The 19,987-nt window shown below is 42.1% G+C and overlaps 1 protein-coding gene and 1 long non-coding RNA gene across 2 annotated transcripts; both read left to right on the top strand.

Moving 5' to 3' along the window:
* The first annotated feature begins 869 nt into the window (after positions 1-869).
* Positions 870-5,059, top strand: LOC105536498. The gene is made up of 2 exons (XR_001005600.1): positions 870-964; positions 4,397-5,059. It is a non-coding gene; the product is annotated as an uncharacterized LOC105536498 (long non-coding RNA).
* A 5,130-nt stretch (positions 5,060-10,189) lies between these two features.
* On the top strand, positions 10,190-19,837 carry SMIM21 (small integral membrane protein 21). The gene is given in 5 exon segments (XM_011975881.1): positions 10,190-10,318; positions 18,807-18,830; positions 18,833-18,879; positions 18,881-18,937; positions 19,530-19,837. Coding segments are annotated over 4 exon segments (255 nt in total). The 3' UTR covers positions 18,936-18,937; positions 19,530-19,837.
* The last annotated feature ends 150 nt before the right edge of the window (positions 19,838-19,987 follow it).

Here is a 19,987-nt window from a genome sequence, read left to right on the forward strand (position 1 = left end):
GCCAATGTTTTTTTATGCTCCTTTCCGGTCTTGTTTTTCTCCTGAGTACCCATCACCCTCTAACCTAGTCAACGTTTAATTTTTGTGGGTACATACGAGGTGTACATGTTTATGGGGCACAAGAGATGTTCTGATACTGGCATGCAATGCATAATAATCACATCATGGAAGCAGGGGTATCCATGCCCTCAAGCATTTATCCTTTGTGTTACAAACAATCCAGTTATACTTTTAAAGTAATTTTTAAATGTACTATTACATTATTGTTGACTATAGTCACCCTGTTGTGCTGTTGAATAGTATGTCTTACTCATTCTTTCTAATATTTTTGTACCCATTAACCATCCCCATCTCCCCCCTTCCCCTCCCCTATTACCCTTTCCAGCCTCCGGTAACCATCCTTCTACTGTCTATCTCCTTGAATTCATTTGTTTTGATTTTGAGCTCCCACAAATAAGTGAGGACTCGTGACGCGTGTCTTTCTGTGCCTGGCTGATTCCACTTAACATAATGACATCCAGTTTCATCCATGCTGTTGCAAATGACTGAGTCTCATTCTTTTTCATGGCTGAATAGTACTCCACTGTGTATATGTACCACATGATCTTTATTTATTCATCTGTTGATGGACACTGAGGTTACTTCCAAATCTTGGCTTTTGTGAATAGTGCTGCAATAAACATGGGAGTGCAGATATCTCTTCAATATACTGATTTCCTTTCTTTTGGGTGGATCCCTAGCAGTGGGATCACTGGATCATATGGTAGCTCTATTTTTAGTTTTTCAAAGAATCTCCAAACTGTTCCCCATAGTGGACCAGCTAACCTATTCTTTATTTTTTTTATTGTTCGGCTCTCTCATTAAATAGAAATTCCATAAGGATGAAGGTATTTTTCCGTTGTGTTCTCTGCTGAATCCCTGGAGCCTAGCATGTGTAAGAGGACACAGAATGCATATTCACTGTGTGAATACCTTTCATCTTGTGGCCTCGATGATCCAGGGCCAGAGGAGCATCCAGAAAAGGACAGCAGAGCCTCAGGTGCTCACCAGTGTCAAGGAAGGTCTGCGAACAGCTTTGATGCAAACTGTTCATCTTCATTACTGGTACCATTTGTGCCAACTACTAGAGGTACTTGTTACTTATTAGCAGAATGACTTTACACTCTTCAAATAAATTAATGCCACTTAATACCTGATGCAGTTGGTAGAAGTGAGATAGTCACATGCCAATCAAGTATGGAAGGGGAAAAACGGAGGAAGATGAAAGTGCAAAGAGAAAGAATTTAGCATTCATGATATGGATGTCTCACTTTTTAAAAATTTTGTATGTAAACATTTTTATTTTGAATGGTTCAGAGCAAATTGTGATTAATTTTTAGGTACTTCAAAATTCATGCATTCGCAAATTTTTTAGGACATTCTAGTTAATTTTCTAAATTAACTAGATGGGAGGGGACTAAGAGAGGATCCACACGACAAAAGAATAAAAGATATTTTTTTCAAACAATGTGAGAACAATTTTGAAAGATAAGGTGATTCCTAAGCTGAAGTGAGACAAATTGTCAAGAAAGGACTTCATTGTGTCAAAATAGCAGGTGAGAAGAAGACAAACACAGAAGTCATTGGTTTTAGCAATGAAGGAGCTCAAATAAAATCAATTATTTATGCCTATTTATAACATTTTAATTTTAATATGAATGCAAATTAATAGAAAATTTGCAACAACACAAGAAACATTCAATGTTATTATTTATTTATTTATTTTAGATGGAGTCTTTCTCTGTCACCCAGGATGGAGTGCAGTGGCATAATCTCCACTCACTGCAACCTACACCTCCCATGTTCAAGTGATTCTCCTGCCTCAGCCTCCCGAGTAGCTGAGATTACAGGTGCCCACCACCACACCCGGCTAACTTTTGTATTTTTAGTAGAGACAGGGTTTCACCATATTGACCAGGCTGGTCTTGAACTCCTGACCTCGTGATCCACCTGCCCTGGCCTCCCAAAGTGCTGGGATTATAGGCGTTAGCCACCGCGCCCAGCCCATTCATTGTTATTTACCCAGATTCACCAGTTTAGATTTTACTATACATTTGCTTTATCAGTTGAAAGAAAGAGACAGGGAGAGACAGAGACAGAAAGGGAAAGAAATGGAAATGAAAGTAATTTGACAACATTGGGTTCCTTTACCCCTAAATACCTGAGTGTGCATTCAACAAGAACAAGGGTTTTCTCTTATGTGACCAAGGTACAACTATCCACAGCAGAACATTTTAACATAGAAACAATATGATTATCTAATCCACAGCCTAGATGCAAATTGTGTCAACTGCCCCAGTGATGTCCTTAAAACTGCCCCCTCCAGCCCAGGAACAGGCCAGATCCCACATGCATCTGCTTGTCATGTCTACTTCGTCTCCTTGCATCTGGAACTGTTGCTCAGCCTCTGTCTTTATTCATCTTAACATTTTGAAAAGTACAGGCCACTTACTCTGTAGATGTCTCTTCACTGGGGGTTGCTGAGGTTTCCTCCTGACTAGATTCCTGTTCTGCACTATGGCAGGAATTACACAGAAACGCATCCTTCCCATTGCAGCACATGAGGAGGCCCAGGATGTCACTGTCCCAATATTAGTAATGTTAACTTGGATCACTTATTTAAAATGAAATTCACCAGGTTTCTGAACTGTAAGGTTCTACTTTTCAGTTTGTAATTAACAAGTAATTTACGGGGACATAACTTGAGACCTATTCCTCGTTTAACTCTCACCCACTGCTTTTAGGATCTATTGCTAATTTTCTCATTCCATCACTGCTTTGATCCATCCAGAAATCATTTGTATTTCAACACTGCACTTTTCCATTTTAGAATTTCCATTTATTTTTACAACTTCTATTTCTCTGCTGAGATTCCTGGTCTGTCCACTTAGAATAACCACGTTTTCCCTTAAGTCCTTGAACATACTTATAAATGTTGTTTTAAAAGTCCTTGACTGCTAAATCCAACATCTAGATCAAATCAATGTCCATTTCTCTTGGCTCTGGGTAAAATCTTCTGGTTCCTGTGCATGTGTAATCATTTCTTACTAGACTACACACTGTGGATGCATACTCTAGAGACTTTGGATTCTGTTATGTTCTTCTAAAGCATATTAGTTTTTGCTCTAGCAGCCATTTAACTTGACTGAAAAACTCCAAACCGTCCTCCCTGCAGTGGGTAGGAGGGGACACTGCTGAGTCTCTAGCCTCACAGCTGTTCTTTTCGCAGGGAAATGTGGGGGCTTCCCCATGCACATGCAGGCCGGTGGTTACCCAGAGGCAGGAAAAAGTGCCTGCACAGATTTCATTGCTATCCTTTCTGTACTCTTGAATTCTGGAACTCCCCCTCCACTTTTGAGCTGCTATCAGCTTCAAACTATGCCCGGTGACTTCTCTGGCAGATAAGGTGCACAGCATGGTAGAACCCAAGAAGTTTTGGGAGTACCTTAAGGCAAGAGAAAAAGGAGAAGAAATGCAAATGGTACCCAGTGAATTCCCATCTTTCAAGGGTTGCCTCCCCAGTTGCTGCCTCCCTTTCATCATTCTCCAATGCTTTTGAACAGTTGGTTTTTATATCTTGTCCAGACTTTGTAATTGTTATCTGTGGGAAGGTTATTCTGGGGCAAGCTTCTCCACTATTATCAGAAGCAGAGCCTCTCTAATCATCTTTTTAAATCTAGAAATTCTCATGGTTTCTTAGAGCTTCAGGCTTCCTGTCAGTATTTTACATGACACTGTAAACTTTCCATCTACATTATTATTCTTTCTATGATACAGAATCCAGCCTTTATTCTTGAATTTCTTCTTACCACTTACCTGAGCGTAGCATCTCTGCCTAAATTCTAAAAGCATATTTCCAGTGGTTCAAGCTGAAGTCACCTTCTTTAGCAAATGGGAAATCTAACAGGTATTGCAAATCACATAATTGGGGCTATGCAAACTTGGGTGTTAGAAAAAATGAACATCTCAGAAGGAAATCTCGCTCATCATATAACATATGCATATTCATATATATGTATAGATAATTTAGGAAAGCTGAGTTTATATAGCTGCAAGTCTATATGCCTAAGGAGAGTGTTAACTGAACTTTGTGCCAAAACTTTAAATATACCCGAGATACTTTTCCAAGTGTCTCCACTCTATTCTGTCAAAGCCACACAAATTTTTAAATAACAGTCCAAATATGCACTGTCCTCTTTTTACGTTTTCCTCAAAGCGCAGTTCACTGCCCCAACCCTTCCTGGAGGCAGATGAGTGCATGCATCGAAAGCGTACCCCACCCTGTGTGTGCATTTCTTGCTTAGTGCTTCCATTTTGTCACAAGTAACATGACTCCTGCGTCCTCTTCCTTCCCCAGAGCATTTAGTCCTGGGCTACTGGGAGAAAATGCAATCTCTACGACAAAGCCAGCTCCACCTTCTGTTGGTCCCCTACTGTTGGGCGAATAGTCCTCCAAATGCTGGTAGGAAGGGGACTGACTGCTAAGGAAGGAAACCTCAGGCACTTCCCATATCTGAAAGGAAGGCACAGGAAAAGCCTCAGGATGGAACCCAGACTGGATGAAACCCGGAAGATTTTGCTAGACAGAAATTAGAAACGCTCCTACAAAGAAACTGAAGTTCCATGAACACTCTGTTGCCGCCCTGCAATTTAGTGTCATACTCTACTTGTAACTCTAACCTAACAACGTGTCATCTTTACTTTTTATGTTATTTATTTACAAGTGCATTTTCAGTATCAACCCCTTCATTCATTAATCCTAATGTGGCATTTTCCAATGTCTACTTACCATTTTAAATACTTACTATAATTTACAGGGCTTTCTTGAACACATCCAAGGTATATTATATGAGGCTAGCTTAATGGAAAGTCTTGTATACCAAAGCAGGAAAAAAAAAAAAAAAACACATTTAATTTATGATGGCTTTGAATTTTGATCATAATTTACTCATGGAGACCTATTCATACAAAGCAATACCAATACAATTTTTCAGAAGCAATGAAAAAATAAAACAATAAATGCTGATCTTATTCGTTTTTTCCTGAAAGTTCAGACATATTCCATTCTGGGATTATGCAAATTATGCTTAACTGGAGAAGACTTAGGTTATTATAATTTCTCTTGAGCTAATTCTATTAGCTTAACTTTTGGAAGCATTTTAGCTACTAGAATTTTCAAATGTATGTGTTTTTCTTTTCTCCTTAAAGAAATTATCAAGGGCTTGCCCCAGTTTGAGGTCTTAAAACACCAAAAGAGATAGATGTACATGGAATTAAGAAAAAATATCACTCAAAAAAATTATGACCAAAGAAGAATGATGTTTTGTAAATTCTTTCATGTCACCTCCGAATTTTAATCCACAAATTGAAGTCTGATTAAAAATAGGAGCAAACTCTTAATAAGGATTTTTGTAGAGTATGTAATACATATAAAACTCCCCTCATGGAAGCCAAGCAGTCTTTTTTCCAACAAGATGAAATCAATCATTTTTCAGGGCTCACCATAGCAAAGCAAGTTCATACAGTAAGTGAAAGATACATACATTAAGAAGACAAGGTTCTTGACTCAATGGGCTTAGAGTTGAAAGGAAGATGAGGTTTCTAAGAAGACAAATCACTCCTGGGCAGCTAGAGGCTGCAGCAAGTACCTCCAGGACACTCCACTCAGCGGGCAGGCTGGCGAAGCCTGGAGGAAAAGGAGTTTCCTCAGACACCAAGAAAGGCTTCTTGAAGGAGACTGTGTTTGAGCTGGGATTTGCTCAGGAGAATTGACTGTCCCAGAGAGAAGGACTCATATAAGCAAAGGACACAAAAGGGGAAACATTAAGGGACAGTCCCCAGGACCAGAGGGAGGCTGTATAAGGTGAAACGTTTGGCGCTACAAGTAGATTAGGACGGGGAATATGGGGCCTAGCCAATACTTTGATATGTTTGGGCTTCCTTTTGTAACCTGCGAGCACCCCTTGAAGGTAGAGGTTGGCTGAGCGTGAGAGTAACATGATTTAGACATGGGCGTTAGGCCATGCTATGGAGATAGCTGGGCCGCTGAGTGACCATCACAGCCCATGTGTGCCCTCCAGCAGCATGAGGGTCCAGATTAGCGCAGAACTCTGGGGTATTAAAGCAGGGTGGGAAGGGTACATGAAGCCAGAACCAGCAGGGGTGGGAGGAAGGGGATGGCTAACAATGACAGCGGCTAACTAGATGGCTGGTGACACCGTTCACAGGAGCAGGGAAATCACAAAAAGGTGGAGGTGGAGGTTTGCCGGGCAAATGGAGCGCCTGGGGGTGCCAGCGGCTCTGAGGCTGCCTAGGTAGGAGAAGCTCTACGCGCGGTCTGCAGGCAGATGATCACGAATCTGAAGGTAGTGAATAAAACACGAAAGGGAACGTAGAAGACATCATACGACAGTCAAGAACAGATGCAGGGGAGTTCATTGTTCAAGAGGAAAAGCAGAGAACAATGACACAAAACAGCGGAAGCGGGGTCCCACAGACAGGGTCACGGTGCAGACAGGGGCGCACAGGGTCTGAGAGTCTGGGGGAACAGAATGCTACTGACATAGTGCATGGCTTCTTAACAGCCTCACAGCACGGCTGCCACAGAGGCAGGGCAGAGTCCTCCCAACAGTGAACATGTGTCTGTGTGTGCCTGCGGCCTGCATGGGAACTTGAGACTTGGAGCTGGAACTAGGTAGCAGAACTCAGAAAACGGAGTCAGGCGTGAAGCTCACAGTAAGGACCAGACAATCCAAGGAGGACTGAGATCCAGAAAGAGAACACGAGGGCAGGAATGCGCTTCATGAGCAAGCCTAATGAAGAGGCTCCGAAAGCCAGGGAGTGACGGAGAGGGAAGGGATGCAAGCCAGGTTCTTTCTGGCAACGTGCAGTCTCCAAACCCCGGTTCATGAAAGGACCAGCTTTACTGTCTGATGCACACTCTTCGAATTTAGCAATAACCTCTACCAACCAACAATCTCCATTTCCAGGGATGATGCTGGCTGTTCCTTCAGAGGTGTCGAACCGACGTCCTGAAGTCCTCTGCACTGACTGGGACACCGCAGACCCCTCAGAGGGAAGGAATCCTGCCTTTTCATTCCAGATGCGGTGTATGCTGACAGCTCTCTTCACAAGTCCGAAGTTGAAATCACTTCTATGGGCTTGAAAAGTCTCCTTTTCTATGACAGATTAAAGAAAAAATTTTCTTCCATCGGGGGAAAAAAAAATAGGGCTTACACTCTATTTTTAGGGGCAAAATAGCAGCGGCAGCTGAAAGTAAAAACCTTTGGACTCTCACAATCCCATAAATAAAGCAATAAGATTCTCTAATAAAGCGGGTTAACGGGATAACCTGGACCAAGTCTCTAAATACCGAAGGCCCATGGAGGGAACAGGTCCATTTTACTAAGACTTTAATCAGAGGCCACTGATTAATCTTAATCCTACAAATCATCCACTGCGACTCAACCCATAAACTGCGGGATCTTTCATTCTCATAATAGGTGTGGGAGGAGCCCAACTGACATAAGAAGACTGTGGCATGACATCCTAAAAATCACCAAGTGGCATTGTTAAACACCCACACACGGTTAGGATGCCGCGCGGCTATGCTGAGCACAGCACGCACACTCAGGAGTGATCTCTCCATTGCTCCTCTGCTGCGTGGGTCACGAGGCTTCTCATTAGTTATCCAAGTCCTCGTCTAATCACAAACGCTTCAGTCAAAACCCAGGGCATGTGAGAGTTTATAGGAAACAGGACATCTAAACTTGGGATGAGGGAAGGGAGGAAAAGGAGGGAGGAGTGGGGAAGGTAAGACTCACCTAATTCATTTTGTTTTCTATCACCTGGTACTTCCCCTGGTCTTAGCAGGCCCACGTTGCGCTGGCGCATGCTTCAGGCTGTAGCCCAAGGCTGGTTTAACCTACTACAGGGTTTAAATTTTCAAAAACATTTTCAGCAGATGCACTAAATATGGTCAAATATTTCAGTGTTGTTCCTAATTATTTGAAGTTAACTATCTAAAATCTACTGACTATAGATTACCTTCACCCAGGTCTTCAGCCCCAGCTGATTCATAGGGCTGTTTAGAATTAAAACCCAATTTTCCTTCCTTAATCCACAGACAACCCCAACCACACTTAAAGGACAGCTAAGAAGCCGCAATCCCTTGCCAGCAAATAGTGCTTATCATCTTACAGAGCAGGTTCACATCTTGTCACTTCACTTTGACCTCCTGGTTATCCTGCCTATTTTGTAGGAAAGGAAACTGGGGCCTACAAAGGTTGGGTCAATTGCGCTAGATCATGTGGAGGGCAGTTGGTGCAGCCAGAATTTAAACCACCTTGGCTCTGTCTCTGGTCCTCATAGCTTCTCTACCAGAACTACAGCACAGGAAGAGCTAGAAAAACCATTCCAGAGCTCAACTGTAACTGGGCATAAACTCTGAGCTCATTAGAAAACTAGAAAATTACATCCTTTTGCTCTTGTTCACAACTTTTAAGTTGTACTTATCCATAAAGAGGAATTACCATGTGTATAGATTGTTGTAACCTGATTTGCATATGATTATCAGGAAAATAAACATGATTATGGTTGTTTTTCCCCCTCTAAGTCTAGTTGGCAGAGAGAAACTTCATCCTTCCTTGGCACCCGTCTCAACTGTCACAGACAAAGCTGTCCCTCCGAGATGTGGTCTCTTTCCACCCCCCATACCCCACTGTCTTTTAGCAGCTGGAAGTTTGAGGCCTGTGGGAAACTGAGGATTAATTTTTAGTCTGTGTTTTTTTTTTCTTTAAATCACCAACTCTGAGAATTCTAGGTGTTACTCTGTGCGTGTGCGCTCCACCATATCAACTTTCACAACTTGGGATCTGCTAGAAAATGGGCTTCTGAGCTCCCTTCCTGTCCCTCCATGCAGGTCTCAAGCCTCCTCTGTCTCTGCTCCCTCTGCATGTTTCTGCCTTTCCCTTGTCCACGGCCTTGGTGGGACCCGCCATTGTTTGCTCTTCTTTCTAGAGAATGAGTCTTGTCTCCAATTGATGGGAAAAACTGCTCAGGACAAGACCATCAGAACAGCACTCGGTTACTGATTTGTATGCTGTGCATATGTTCACTGTTCACATAATAACAGATATCTTATGAGTCATACTGTGTGTCAAGCACAGTGCATACTGTCCTGGGCATTTACTCAACACCAGCACTGGGGAGCACCCATCATGAGTTTCTGTAGGCCAGGACTCACAACTCTGTGCATCTCTCTTCATCAGGCACCTCGTCAAAAGCCATCCACAGTATGGGGATAACGCAGCAAGTATCTGGTGAACGTGTGTGTAGTAAGTACCACTTAATTTTCCCCTCACTGAACACCATTTACAAACAGAGGAAGACCTGTGAAAATTCCCATGAGGCAGCGCAGAAGCATCCAGAGGCCACCGCACATGTCTCATGGCCACTCTCCAGCCGGTGATGGCAGTCTGCACAGGGCTTCTTCCTGGGGTGACTCCCAAGTAACCTCCCTTCAGCTTTCCCCTTGCTGTTCTGTGGTGCTTGTCTTCCAGCAGAGTCTCTCTCACTTTAACAATTAAATGGACAACCCAGGAAACCTACACTTGGAATTCAGTGAAGAAATGTTAGACTCCTATGGAGTGTCTCATTAGGTTAAAGGAAAGTTACGGAAAAGTCTGATGGGAAAATGAGTTTCTACATTTTGCTTAGGGCCCAAAAAGAATCCCAGTTTTTGTTTCCATTCAAGTGCATATAGTAGTATTTATTTCGATTCAGGGAGATGCAGTTCGTTTTTAGGATTCACAAAAGCTTCTTGACATCAGATCCAAAGCTTGTGCCGTGGAGATATGGTCATTCTCACGCAGCATCACTGAGCCGGAGAGCAACCTGAGAAACCTGAGAACTCTAGGTTTCTGTGTGGGAAGATTCCATCCGGCTTCATAAAATACTACCTGGACCTGAGAACTCTATGTGCAGGAAGATTCCATCCGGCTTTATAAAATAATACCTGGATCTTCAAGGTTGGCAAAGAAGAGAAAAGCTCCTTGGGAACTTAGTTTCTAGGTCTCACAGCACAAGCTCTGTGTCCTCAGAGTCGCCGTCCTCAAGGAGCCCTCTCACTGGTCACTGCTGCGGCCCCTACATGGACCAGTGTGTGTCCACAGCTCCTCCCCGATTCCCCATAGCATAACTGGGAACATTTAAACAAAACTCTGCAGAAAAGGGAGGGACACTCAAGGGGAATTTGCTGCAGAAGGAAGCACCTACCACCGTGAGTTTATGGGTCTTTAACTTTGGGTCCAAGAGAGAAGTATCACTGCAGAGCTATGGCCCTACAAAGCACTCTTTTGCCCCAATCTCCTGTGAGTGTGCTGTCTCTCAAACCCAGATTCTATGGAGTTTAAGATGAGACGTCAATCCAGAGCTCATTCTTTCTCAGTTCTGACCAAGACAACCTCTCAATTCCAGTTCCCAATCTGAGGAAGAGCTGCCCCTTTCAGAAAAGGTACTGGGCCCTCCTCTTGGGCATTACATCAGTATACAGGCCAATGAGTCAATGATCTCTCCCCTACACAGAGAGCCTCTTAACACAGATGCAAGGATGCCTCCAAATGCTTTACGCCTAGGTGCACCTGCAACAGCTACAAACTCAACATACCCAGGCAAATTCAATACTGCACTCCTAGAAGAAAGTTTATTTTCCTTCATTACAGGACAGAAGCAAAAGTTGCAACAAATTTCACCACTCATGAACCATTTTCCAATGTGCCAGCAACAGATGCCGTTGATAGACACCCCATTTGCAGAGGTGATGGGGTGATCGATAGCTTCTGAAAAGAAAGTTTATGACCCAGTCATGTATCAGAAAGGTTAAAGTCCTAAGACAAAATTTCTGCAACATCTTCTCCTGTAGCACAGGTTTCCTCTTAGTGGTTCTGACTGTGAAGAGGAGATGGATGGGAGCAGGCAGGTAGCATCTCCTCCTTCCTCTGTCTTGATGTCCACCTCTGCTTCTTTATTTCCTTTTCCTTTTTCCATTTCTTTCTGTTTTTTTTTTTTTAACATTTTAAAAAGTAATGGTCTTAAAGTTCTTCAGTCTTAAACAAATCATAGAAGGCTTTAAAAGTTGGTTTTGTGCATTTTGTATGTCATAGTTATAAGTGGATTTGAAGTCCTTATAATACTTCATAAATTTCATCAATCAACATCCAGGTAGGTAGAATCTTAGGTACATCATGATGGTTATGAATTAATACTAGACCTGTGTGTGCTGGGTTTGTCTCCAGGCCTTGGGTGAAGGCTGCGATGGGGTACGTGACATGACTCAGGAGGCACTCGGTGGGAATTCAGGAGAGGCAATGGTAACACAGCACCTCAAACATCTCAGGGCAGCTGGTCTACACCAGGTACACAGTAGGCATGAGGAGTGCAAAGATGGGAGAGGCAGGGGCCCTCACCTCAGGGAGCACATGGATACAGAGACCGTCCCTGTCCCCTCCATCCTCAAGTCTTGATTTCTTCCATCTTTCGCAGGTTGGAGGTTAACTTGCTGCTGAAGAGATTTCAACAGCATGGGAACTTACATATAATCTGAATAATCGAAAGTAAAAGAGTTCATCCTCTGGGTCCTACTTCTGCTGTTTTCATCCACTGCTTCCTACCCATGTGCTAAGCATTTTCATGCAGCCTCATCTGTCTTTTCAATAAGAAAGCCAGTTGATAACTAATTCACACTTAGGTGGGCTGTTAAACCATAAAATGTTGACAAGGAAAACAACACTTAATAATAAATCATATCATGGTAACGTTTCTGTAGCCAGTAGGAAAATGGTTTCAGGTGTGAATAATTCTCACTACTTCATGGATCACACAACATAGATACTGTTCATTAATGACTCTAAAGTCAATACAGGGCGTGAAACTGTAAGGAATTCCTTCCTACTATTGTCCAGGCAGTGAAATGGGACTTTTTTTTTCATTTTGGCCAGTGTTCACTGGTTCCACTATGTTTCTGATCAGATCTTCACATTTAATTTCTTCTTAGGTATTCATGCGTCTGGGAGTTCTTATTTACTGGAAACTCAGTGTCTCCTGTTTGCAGACAGTGACTGGGTGTTCAGTGAGTCCAGATATCTCTGGACGGATGCGTGGATAAGCTTGGTGTCCAGTGGAATCTGTCTCATGCACAGAGGATGAAAATCCGAAAGCTCACGTGGGTTCCAGCACAACAGATAGCCTGTTCCACTAGAGTTGTGTTAGGCGAGGTATGCACATTTGTATCATCTGTCACAACTATTTACCCCTCTCTTTTCTCAGTAACAGCAGATACACTTGCCTATCGCCATGCGACTTGGGGGAGCTGATCCACCACCAGGCTTGGCCTGTGGCTTGCTTTTCCCACAACAGTGTGAGCAGTGTGATGTGCAGCATATCTGAGCAGAAGCTTTAAAAGCAATTGTGTGGTTTGGTTCTTCCCCTTGTACTTCTCATCTTCCATGAAAAGAGCCTACTCCCCCAGATCTCTGCTCCTTAGCCTGAGTCCTGGAATGAAAAGACACACAGTGTCACAGTAGTGAGATATTTTAAACAAGAAAGAAATGTTCGTTGTTATAAACCGCTGAGATTGGGGGGTGGTTGTCACTACAACACACCTACTACAACGTGATATGGGCACTAGGACAAGGGACATGCATTTCATCCCTTGTCACAATGATTTTAAAAATCCATTACTATGTACAGGACTTGGAGTGATACGGGCATCAGGCAGACAGGAAAACAAGTGCACTGGGATGCTTCTGAAGTTTTTAGGGATTTCAACAGTCCTTTCAATTGAAGGAAGACTGATCCTCCACCCCATGCAAGAACATTATTAGTGTGAAACTCCCAAGTGCTGTATCCTAAACACACCCCCTTAATATACTGTTAATATACTGAGGAAAGAAATCCTCCCTCCTCTGAATTAATTAAATAAACCGTATGTTATTCATCAGATTTCTATATAATATTGCTCCTAATTGTACGTGTAATCATAAAATAATTCATAAAGTTTCAGGTCAAGGAAAGAAAAGTAAATATTCCATTTTTAGTCCTGACATGGACACCCCTAATAAAATGTAGTCACTAATAAGAATCTTGTTGATTGTATTTGCTACTTGTTTTTAAGTGTCAGTGGATTAATACTATAACATGGTTTTTCTTGGTTGATCAGAAATGATACCTGTACATTCAGAGAAGTCATAACCGAATAGCTAGAAGTGTCAGATTACAGCTATGGGTGGTCTTCTCTTTTGTACTTTTGAATGAAGAAGAGACAAAATGGTCAAACCTTCTTGAAGTAATGCGTTGCAAAGAACAGTTTAACCTGAGTGGTAGATTTGAGAACTAAAGGATAAAGCAGCTACAGATGACAACTAACAGACTGACTGTGTTCTACCTCCATTCCAAAAACATGTCACTAAAATGGCAGTGTCTTTGCTGATTAAGGCCATTAGTTAAAAAAAAAAAAAAGAAAAGAAAAAAAAAATTGGACTTAAGTCTCTTGTACACTTGAAATTTACAGGTGATGGGTGAATTTCACTTATCACAGTAGAAATACTCGAGCCAATCAAAACAGAGGTGTACACAGCACAAGTAATTTATTAATTCACTGTTCTTTCCTAAAATGGGCTTGAGACAGTGCTATTGGCTCCATATTTTCTGGTTGCAAAGTTTAAAGAAAAGGGCACAAGAACCACGAGACGACCCTGAGGCCAGAGCCCCATCCCATCACCTTCTTGCTGTTTGCCCATAAGCAAAGTGACTTCTCCAAACCTCTTTATGCTACACAGGACATCCCGCTGGCCTCACAGCCTGGCTGGAAAGATGAGGGGTGTGGTGTGATCGCACCTGGCACAGCCCTCACCCCAGGAAGGGTCACTGGGGTTGCCTCCCTCTTTAGGTCCCTTTAAATTAAATGTTTCTGTTCTATAGAAACACATTCATCTCCTAACTCTATTTCCAAGGTGTTTCTCCTTCCATATAAATCTGTAAAGCCTCTTTTGACTCTTAAAGTGAAAAGGACAACCTCTCTAACTGATTTCTCTAGGACACTAAGAGAGCCACACCAAATGCTCTGAGACTGCAGAGGTGCAGGGAGCAGCTGGTTTTGGAAACACTTCAACACTGAACCCTCACCGGACACAATGACATACGTGTAAAACCTCTGGGAAGTCCTGTAGGAAAAAAGATTGATTAATTTGTGGGGGGGGAGGGGATTTGCAAGAAAAGTATAGCATTATTTTTAGTACAGCATTTTAATTTTCATAACTGATCTGATCTCACAGTAAAACTTACTGAGCTCAATTAGTGAGAACTCAAGTCTTTTACTGAATTCTCAAGTCCTATTTTGATAAACTAAGGACAAAATGTTTCTAAATAACATATAGAGATATAATTTACATACTGTAAAATGTAGCCTTAAGTGTCCAATTCAGTGGTTTTTAATATACTCACAGAATTGTGAAACCATTACCATAACTAATTTTAGAATATTTTGATAACCCCATAAAGAAACCTCATGCCCATCAGCAGTCACTCCTTCCTCCCCATCCCTATAGACCCTGACAACCACCATCCTGTTTCTATGACTTTACCTATTCTGGAAATGTCAGGTAAATTGAATCATACAACATGTGGTCTTTTGTGACTGGCTCTCATTAAGTATAATGTTTTCCAGTTCATCTTTGTTGCAGCATGTGTCTGCCTTCACTCCTTTTTGTGGCTGACTAATATTCCACTCTCTGGATTTATCAAATTTTGATTATCTATTCATCACTTGGTGAACTTTCAGGTCATTTCCACCTTTTGACTATTAAGAGTAATGTTGCTCTGAACATTTGTGTACAAGTGTTTTCGTGGACATATGTTTTTACTTCTCTTGGGTATATCTCTGTGAGCAGAATGGCTATGTTGTATGATAACCCTATTTAATATTTGAAGAGCTGTCAGTCTTTTTCAAAGTGTGCCAGCTCAGTTTCTTTTGATTAAAAAAGAAAAAACAAAAACAAACTGGAGATTAAATATTCAGTCGATGCAAAGCCCTGCCAAAGATGTTCAGTGACTCAGATGACACAGTCTTTGAGGTGCTCATTGAGTCAAATTCCTGTCTCCCTGCTTCCCCATATCCCTCTCCAGGATGCCCCCCTGTCTCAGGAATAAGGGGTCTCAGCCTCCCAAAGCACCCTATGAATGCCCACTGGCCTCTCTTACACAGTTGTTATGCTGACTTCTGGGCTGGTGGCCCTGCTGGGTGGGTGGCTTTGTCTGGACTGTTGGGGGTCAAGCTGGTCCCCCAAGGAGTCCAGACTCTGGCTGTCCAGTTGTGAAGGCTCTGTTGTCTCTTTGTCTCAACCCCAATCACCATCATATTGGTTTTCAAAGTGTAATCTGGGAGTCCCTGAGGTGTTTTCAGGGATCTAAGGCTCAAAATTACTTGTATGATAATACTAAGACACTAGTATTATGTGCAGTGGGGTTTTCCAGAGCCTGCATGAGGTTAGGTATTTCGAAAGACTCAGTGCAGAAGCAGATAAGAAAACCCCGTTGCCTTCTATTAAGCTGGGCATTATAGAGGTTTGTAAAAATGTGAAATAGTCCCACTCGTCTCACAATTTTACTTTCTTCTGGACATGGAGTTGAGCTGAACAAAGGCTTCTCCCACAGGCCTGCAGCCTCCCCCAAGCTACACATGGAAGTTGTGCAGTTAGTCCCAAAGTTACTGGGTATCTTACATTATTCTGACATTCCTGTCATGTTCCCCACCCTGACCCCACGGAGCTCCACGTGGGAGAAACACTAGGATGAGATCTTTCACTTTTCTGACCCTCCCTGATCACAGAGACCTTGCACACGCCACCTCCTCCACTCCCTCCACTCCTGACTTATGGCCACTGCAGAGGTCCTGCCAGCCGGACCCATATCTCATGGTAGGAGCCATAGGGGAGCCTGCAGCTCAGAATCACAGAGGTGAAGATTTGGTTTCAGTGCCCCCCAAATACCATCACTGTGCACTTTGTTTATCAAGTGTTTCCCAAATTCATACAACCTCCTTTCTTAAAAATAACCTGTTAATGTCTTGGGGTTCCAGGTTTATGCAGAATGCTGTAGAAAGCATTGCCATTAGGAATTACACTTGTTCCTTAGTGACTACAGACTTTAGATATTTCTGGAAGTTCCTCATGGGACCTAAAGCTGGTTTTGGTTTTGTATTTGTTTTACTTAAGTTAGTCACATTTACAGGAAAACTGCTTCATGATCAACCCAAATAGAACAAAATAATCTCCAAATTCAGACTCTAGAGAAGTCCAGGTGCTTCCATGCACTTCACACATTATGAAATCCTAATTAGGAGAATATTGTTCATGCTCTTAGGATTCCCGTGAAGAATGGCTCACTGGCTTCTAATTTTCCTGTGGAAGCACTTCTCTCTCGCTACTAGCAGTGGTGGCATTTGTGGAATATCACAAATACCTGTGGATCCGCAGGCCAGCGGATCTCCAGGCAGGGCCCGAGGATCTTCAAACTGGAGGCTCCTGGAATAAGGGCCCAGGAAAGCTCCCAATATTTCTTTCTGCTCCATCATTTCCAACTCAGTTTTATTGTGTTAATGCCTGGATAACAGCCCCAAACAACTCCTTGGCTTCAAACATAGGACAAGCATAGAAGTAAAGAATGGAGACCCAGTACTCCAGTGACTTTCTTTAGTCACTTACTCCTCAGCCCAGTGAGGAAGCACCCAGGTTTCCACCCAAGCAAATGCCTCCTGATGGCCCTTTTGCAACATTAAAACATCATTTAATCAAGCAGTACAGATCTAAGTATATTTTATTCAAACCTAATTATTTAAAAATCCTTACTATCTCCAAATGATGCACAGAGTAGCTCTCTAATGATGTTGTATGTTGAAGACCACTTTGAATCTAAAAAAAGAGAGACAGAGACCCTGATTTCGTAGTGAAGATGCAACGACATATATTTCAACAATAATTAAATCCACCAATTCCACCTCTTTATAAGTGGAATAAAGACTGTAGCAGCATTAAGAAGTCCTATCTTTCTCCTTTTCCTTCTTGACTTCTTCAAGGCTAGAGGCCTATTAGCTGGCAGACTATTAGAATGCAAATATGATACAACCCAAGCAGCTCCAGCTTTGAAACAGAAGGGTGGCTAAGTACCTGCTCTCTTTCAATGCAATACTCCAGCAGCAAGGCTAGTCCAGTTTCTCCCATCAACAGTCAAACCCTGACCCTAAGCTTGACTACTTTCAGCTTTTGGGAAGCTCCATTCTACATTCTTCAATGGTGCCTAGCCCTATTTTACCAGTACGTGGATGCTGGGATTGGGGGAAGGGAGCTGGAAGAACCAATCTAATTAAAACAACTTTTGCTTCATCTAGTTAACAGCAGGTAACACTGAGTTCTCTCCTTCCCACGGTGGCTCATGCCCCCTCATAACATGAAAGAGGCATTGTCCTTCCCTGTGCACACAATCTACAACCAGAGAGAGCCACCAGCCACAGAAAGGACGAGGCCCCATATTAACTATTTTCTCATTTGTTAGCTTAAGGAAATCATTTTCTTCCATTTTTCCACTTCTTGAAAGTGTATCTACAGGTTTTTAGCCAAGAATTTTTGGATATAGTTGGTTTGGGGATCACATATTTAATTTGCTATGTGTTTATTTTTTTTTTTCTTTCTGAGAAAGAAGAAGAATGCTAAATAAAACTCAACTTCAGGGCTCCTGTTATTCCAATGGCCATCACCTTGACTAGATTTATTTTCATTGATTTTGTTTATGGTCTTTCAGCCAATTATCAGTCAAGATGCTTTCATAAAAGACTGTGAAATTCAGAATAAAAGGCACAAAACTTATTGCTATGAACTGTAACCTCTGATAAACCAATGATATATGGCATGATTTGAGAAAAATTTTGTTGGCACATTGTCAAATGTATTTTTGACCACTAAAAAAAACCAGTCAGGGCCGGGCGCGGTGGCTCAAGCCTGTAATCCCAGCACTTTGGGAGGCCGAGACGGGCGGATCACAAGGTCAGGAGATTGAGACCGTCCTGGCTAACACGGTGAAACCCCGTCTCTACTAAAAATACAAAAACCTAGCTGGGCGAGGTGGCGGGCGTCTGTAGTCCCAGCTACTCGGGAGGCTGAGGCAGGAGAATGGCGTGAACCCGGGAGGCGGAGCTCGCAGTGAGCTGAGATCCGGCCACTGCACTCCAGTCTGGGCAACAAAGCGAGACTCTGTCTCAAAAAAAAAAAAAAAAACCAGTCAGTGATGTACATGCTCAAATCACAGTGGAACACTGAAGTCACACTGGTCACAGATCTCTTTGATAACTCACTGGGCTTTTACTTATGTATTTAAAAGCCATGAGAAACCTGAGAAATGATCCAATCTGGCACCCTCAAGTTAACAGGGAACTCGGTTTCATAGAATTCTCTGTGAATCTGCTTTTAATTTACATTGATACTTCAAATTCTACATGGCAGATCTCAAGAGTTGTTTTAGATTCATTACCTTTTCCCCAACTAATTTTATAACTCGATAAAAACCATAGTTCTGGTTTTACTTCTGAAACATGACCTTAAATATATAAACTTATTTATCTTAAACAAAATTAATTCTTTGACAAAGAGTTAGCTGCTTGTAGCATGAAGCCTGAAAAGCCAGACACTGTAAATAGTAGCTGTAATTATTTCCTCTTTCAGTCTGAAAATGAACATCATATTCATGTTTGTTCACATTGCTGGTTCTCTTCCATGTGACAGTGTTGCTGAGGAATCCGCAGGATACAAGGGGTTTCTGAAGACTGGAAAAAGGCAAACAGCGTATTTTAAAAGTAGGTAAACAATAACCTTAGCCATCAAAAAATACTACATATTTCGAAAGTGGGTAAACGATAACCTTAGCAGTTAAAAAAAAATACTGGCACATTCATCAAGCAATCAATCTGTAGCCACCTAGGAGAGTATGCATGCTGGGTAGCTATCAAATTACTTTGTAAAAAGGAAATTAGGCCAGAGGAAATTAAAATCCATCCATGATAGAGCACGGAGCCACATAGATAGACTGAGTGAACCATGTATACTGCAGCGACCTCCTTCTATCTGAGGTCGCTCCATGAGACAGGATGAGCACTTCGTCAGCGAGAGCCTGCAAATCTCTAATCGCCTCTGAGAGCCAGTGACATGGGACCTTGTGATAGGTAAGCCATTTCATAATGAGTCCCTCCTGCTCTTTTAGTAAATAACTCCCTTGGGAAGAAGGCCAAGAAATCTCAGCCCTTCTTTGAGTTTATTTCTAGAGTGATTCCAGTTGTGCTTCGCTAATGTTTCTATGTATCAACAGATAGGTGTACAATTGGCTGGAAACGTTTTCAGAGGCTTATATTTAAACTGGAAGGCATGTTAATTTTATTTTTCTTTCCACAGGTAAAAAACTCCTTCTTTCTCCCACTGTAGGCTTTTTGTGTTTTCAACATACCCAGCCTCACTTGGAAAAATAAAAATAAAAATAAAGCACCCACTCACATGAGCAGCCAAGTTTCAGATACCAGTAGGCACGGGCTCTTCCAAATGTCTCCTGTTCTGGAGATGTTCGCAGTCCTCAAATAAAAACTGAAACAAACAAGCAAACAAAAAAAAATAAAATCTCACTACCAAATACCCTAGGAACAAGACTTAAACTCTATTTGGAAATTGAATTTCTTCCATAGTCAATCAATATTTAATAAAGAGAGAAAAGGAGCTCATTACAAAGACCATCTTGTTTCTCCACAAGTCATCTATGTGAGATTCCAGAATTTCAGGGCGATAAGTTCTTAATTGGAACATTATATATTCTCTTTGCAGCCAGTAAGCACGCATCACTTCATGAGAAAGCACCGCGG

Source organism: Mandrillus leucophaeus, unplaced genomic scaffold (genome assembly GCF_000951045.1).
Source record: "Mandrillus leucophaeus isolate KB7577 unplaced genomic scaffold, Mleu.le_1.0 Scaffold16, whole genome shotgun sequence".
NCBI classification, from domain to species: Eukaryota; Metazoa; Chordata; class Mammalia; order Primates; family Cercopithecidae; genus Mandrillus; species Mandrillus leucophaeus.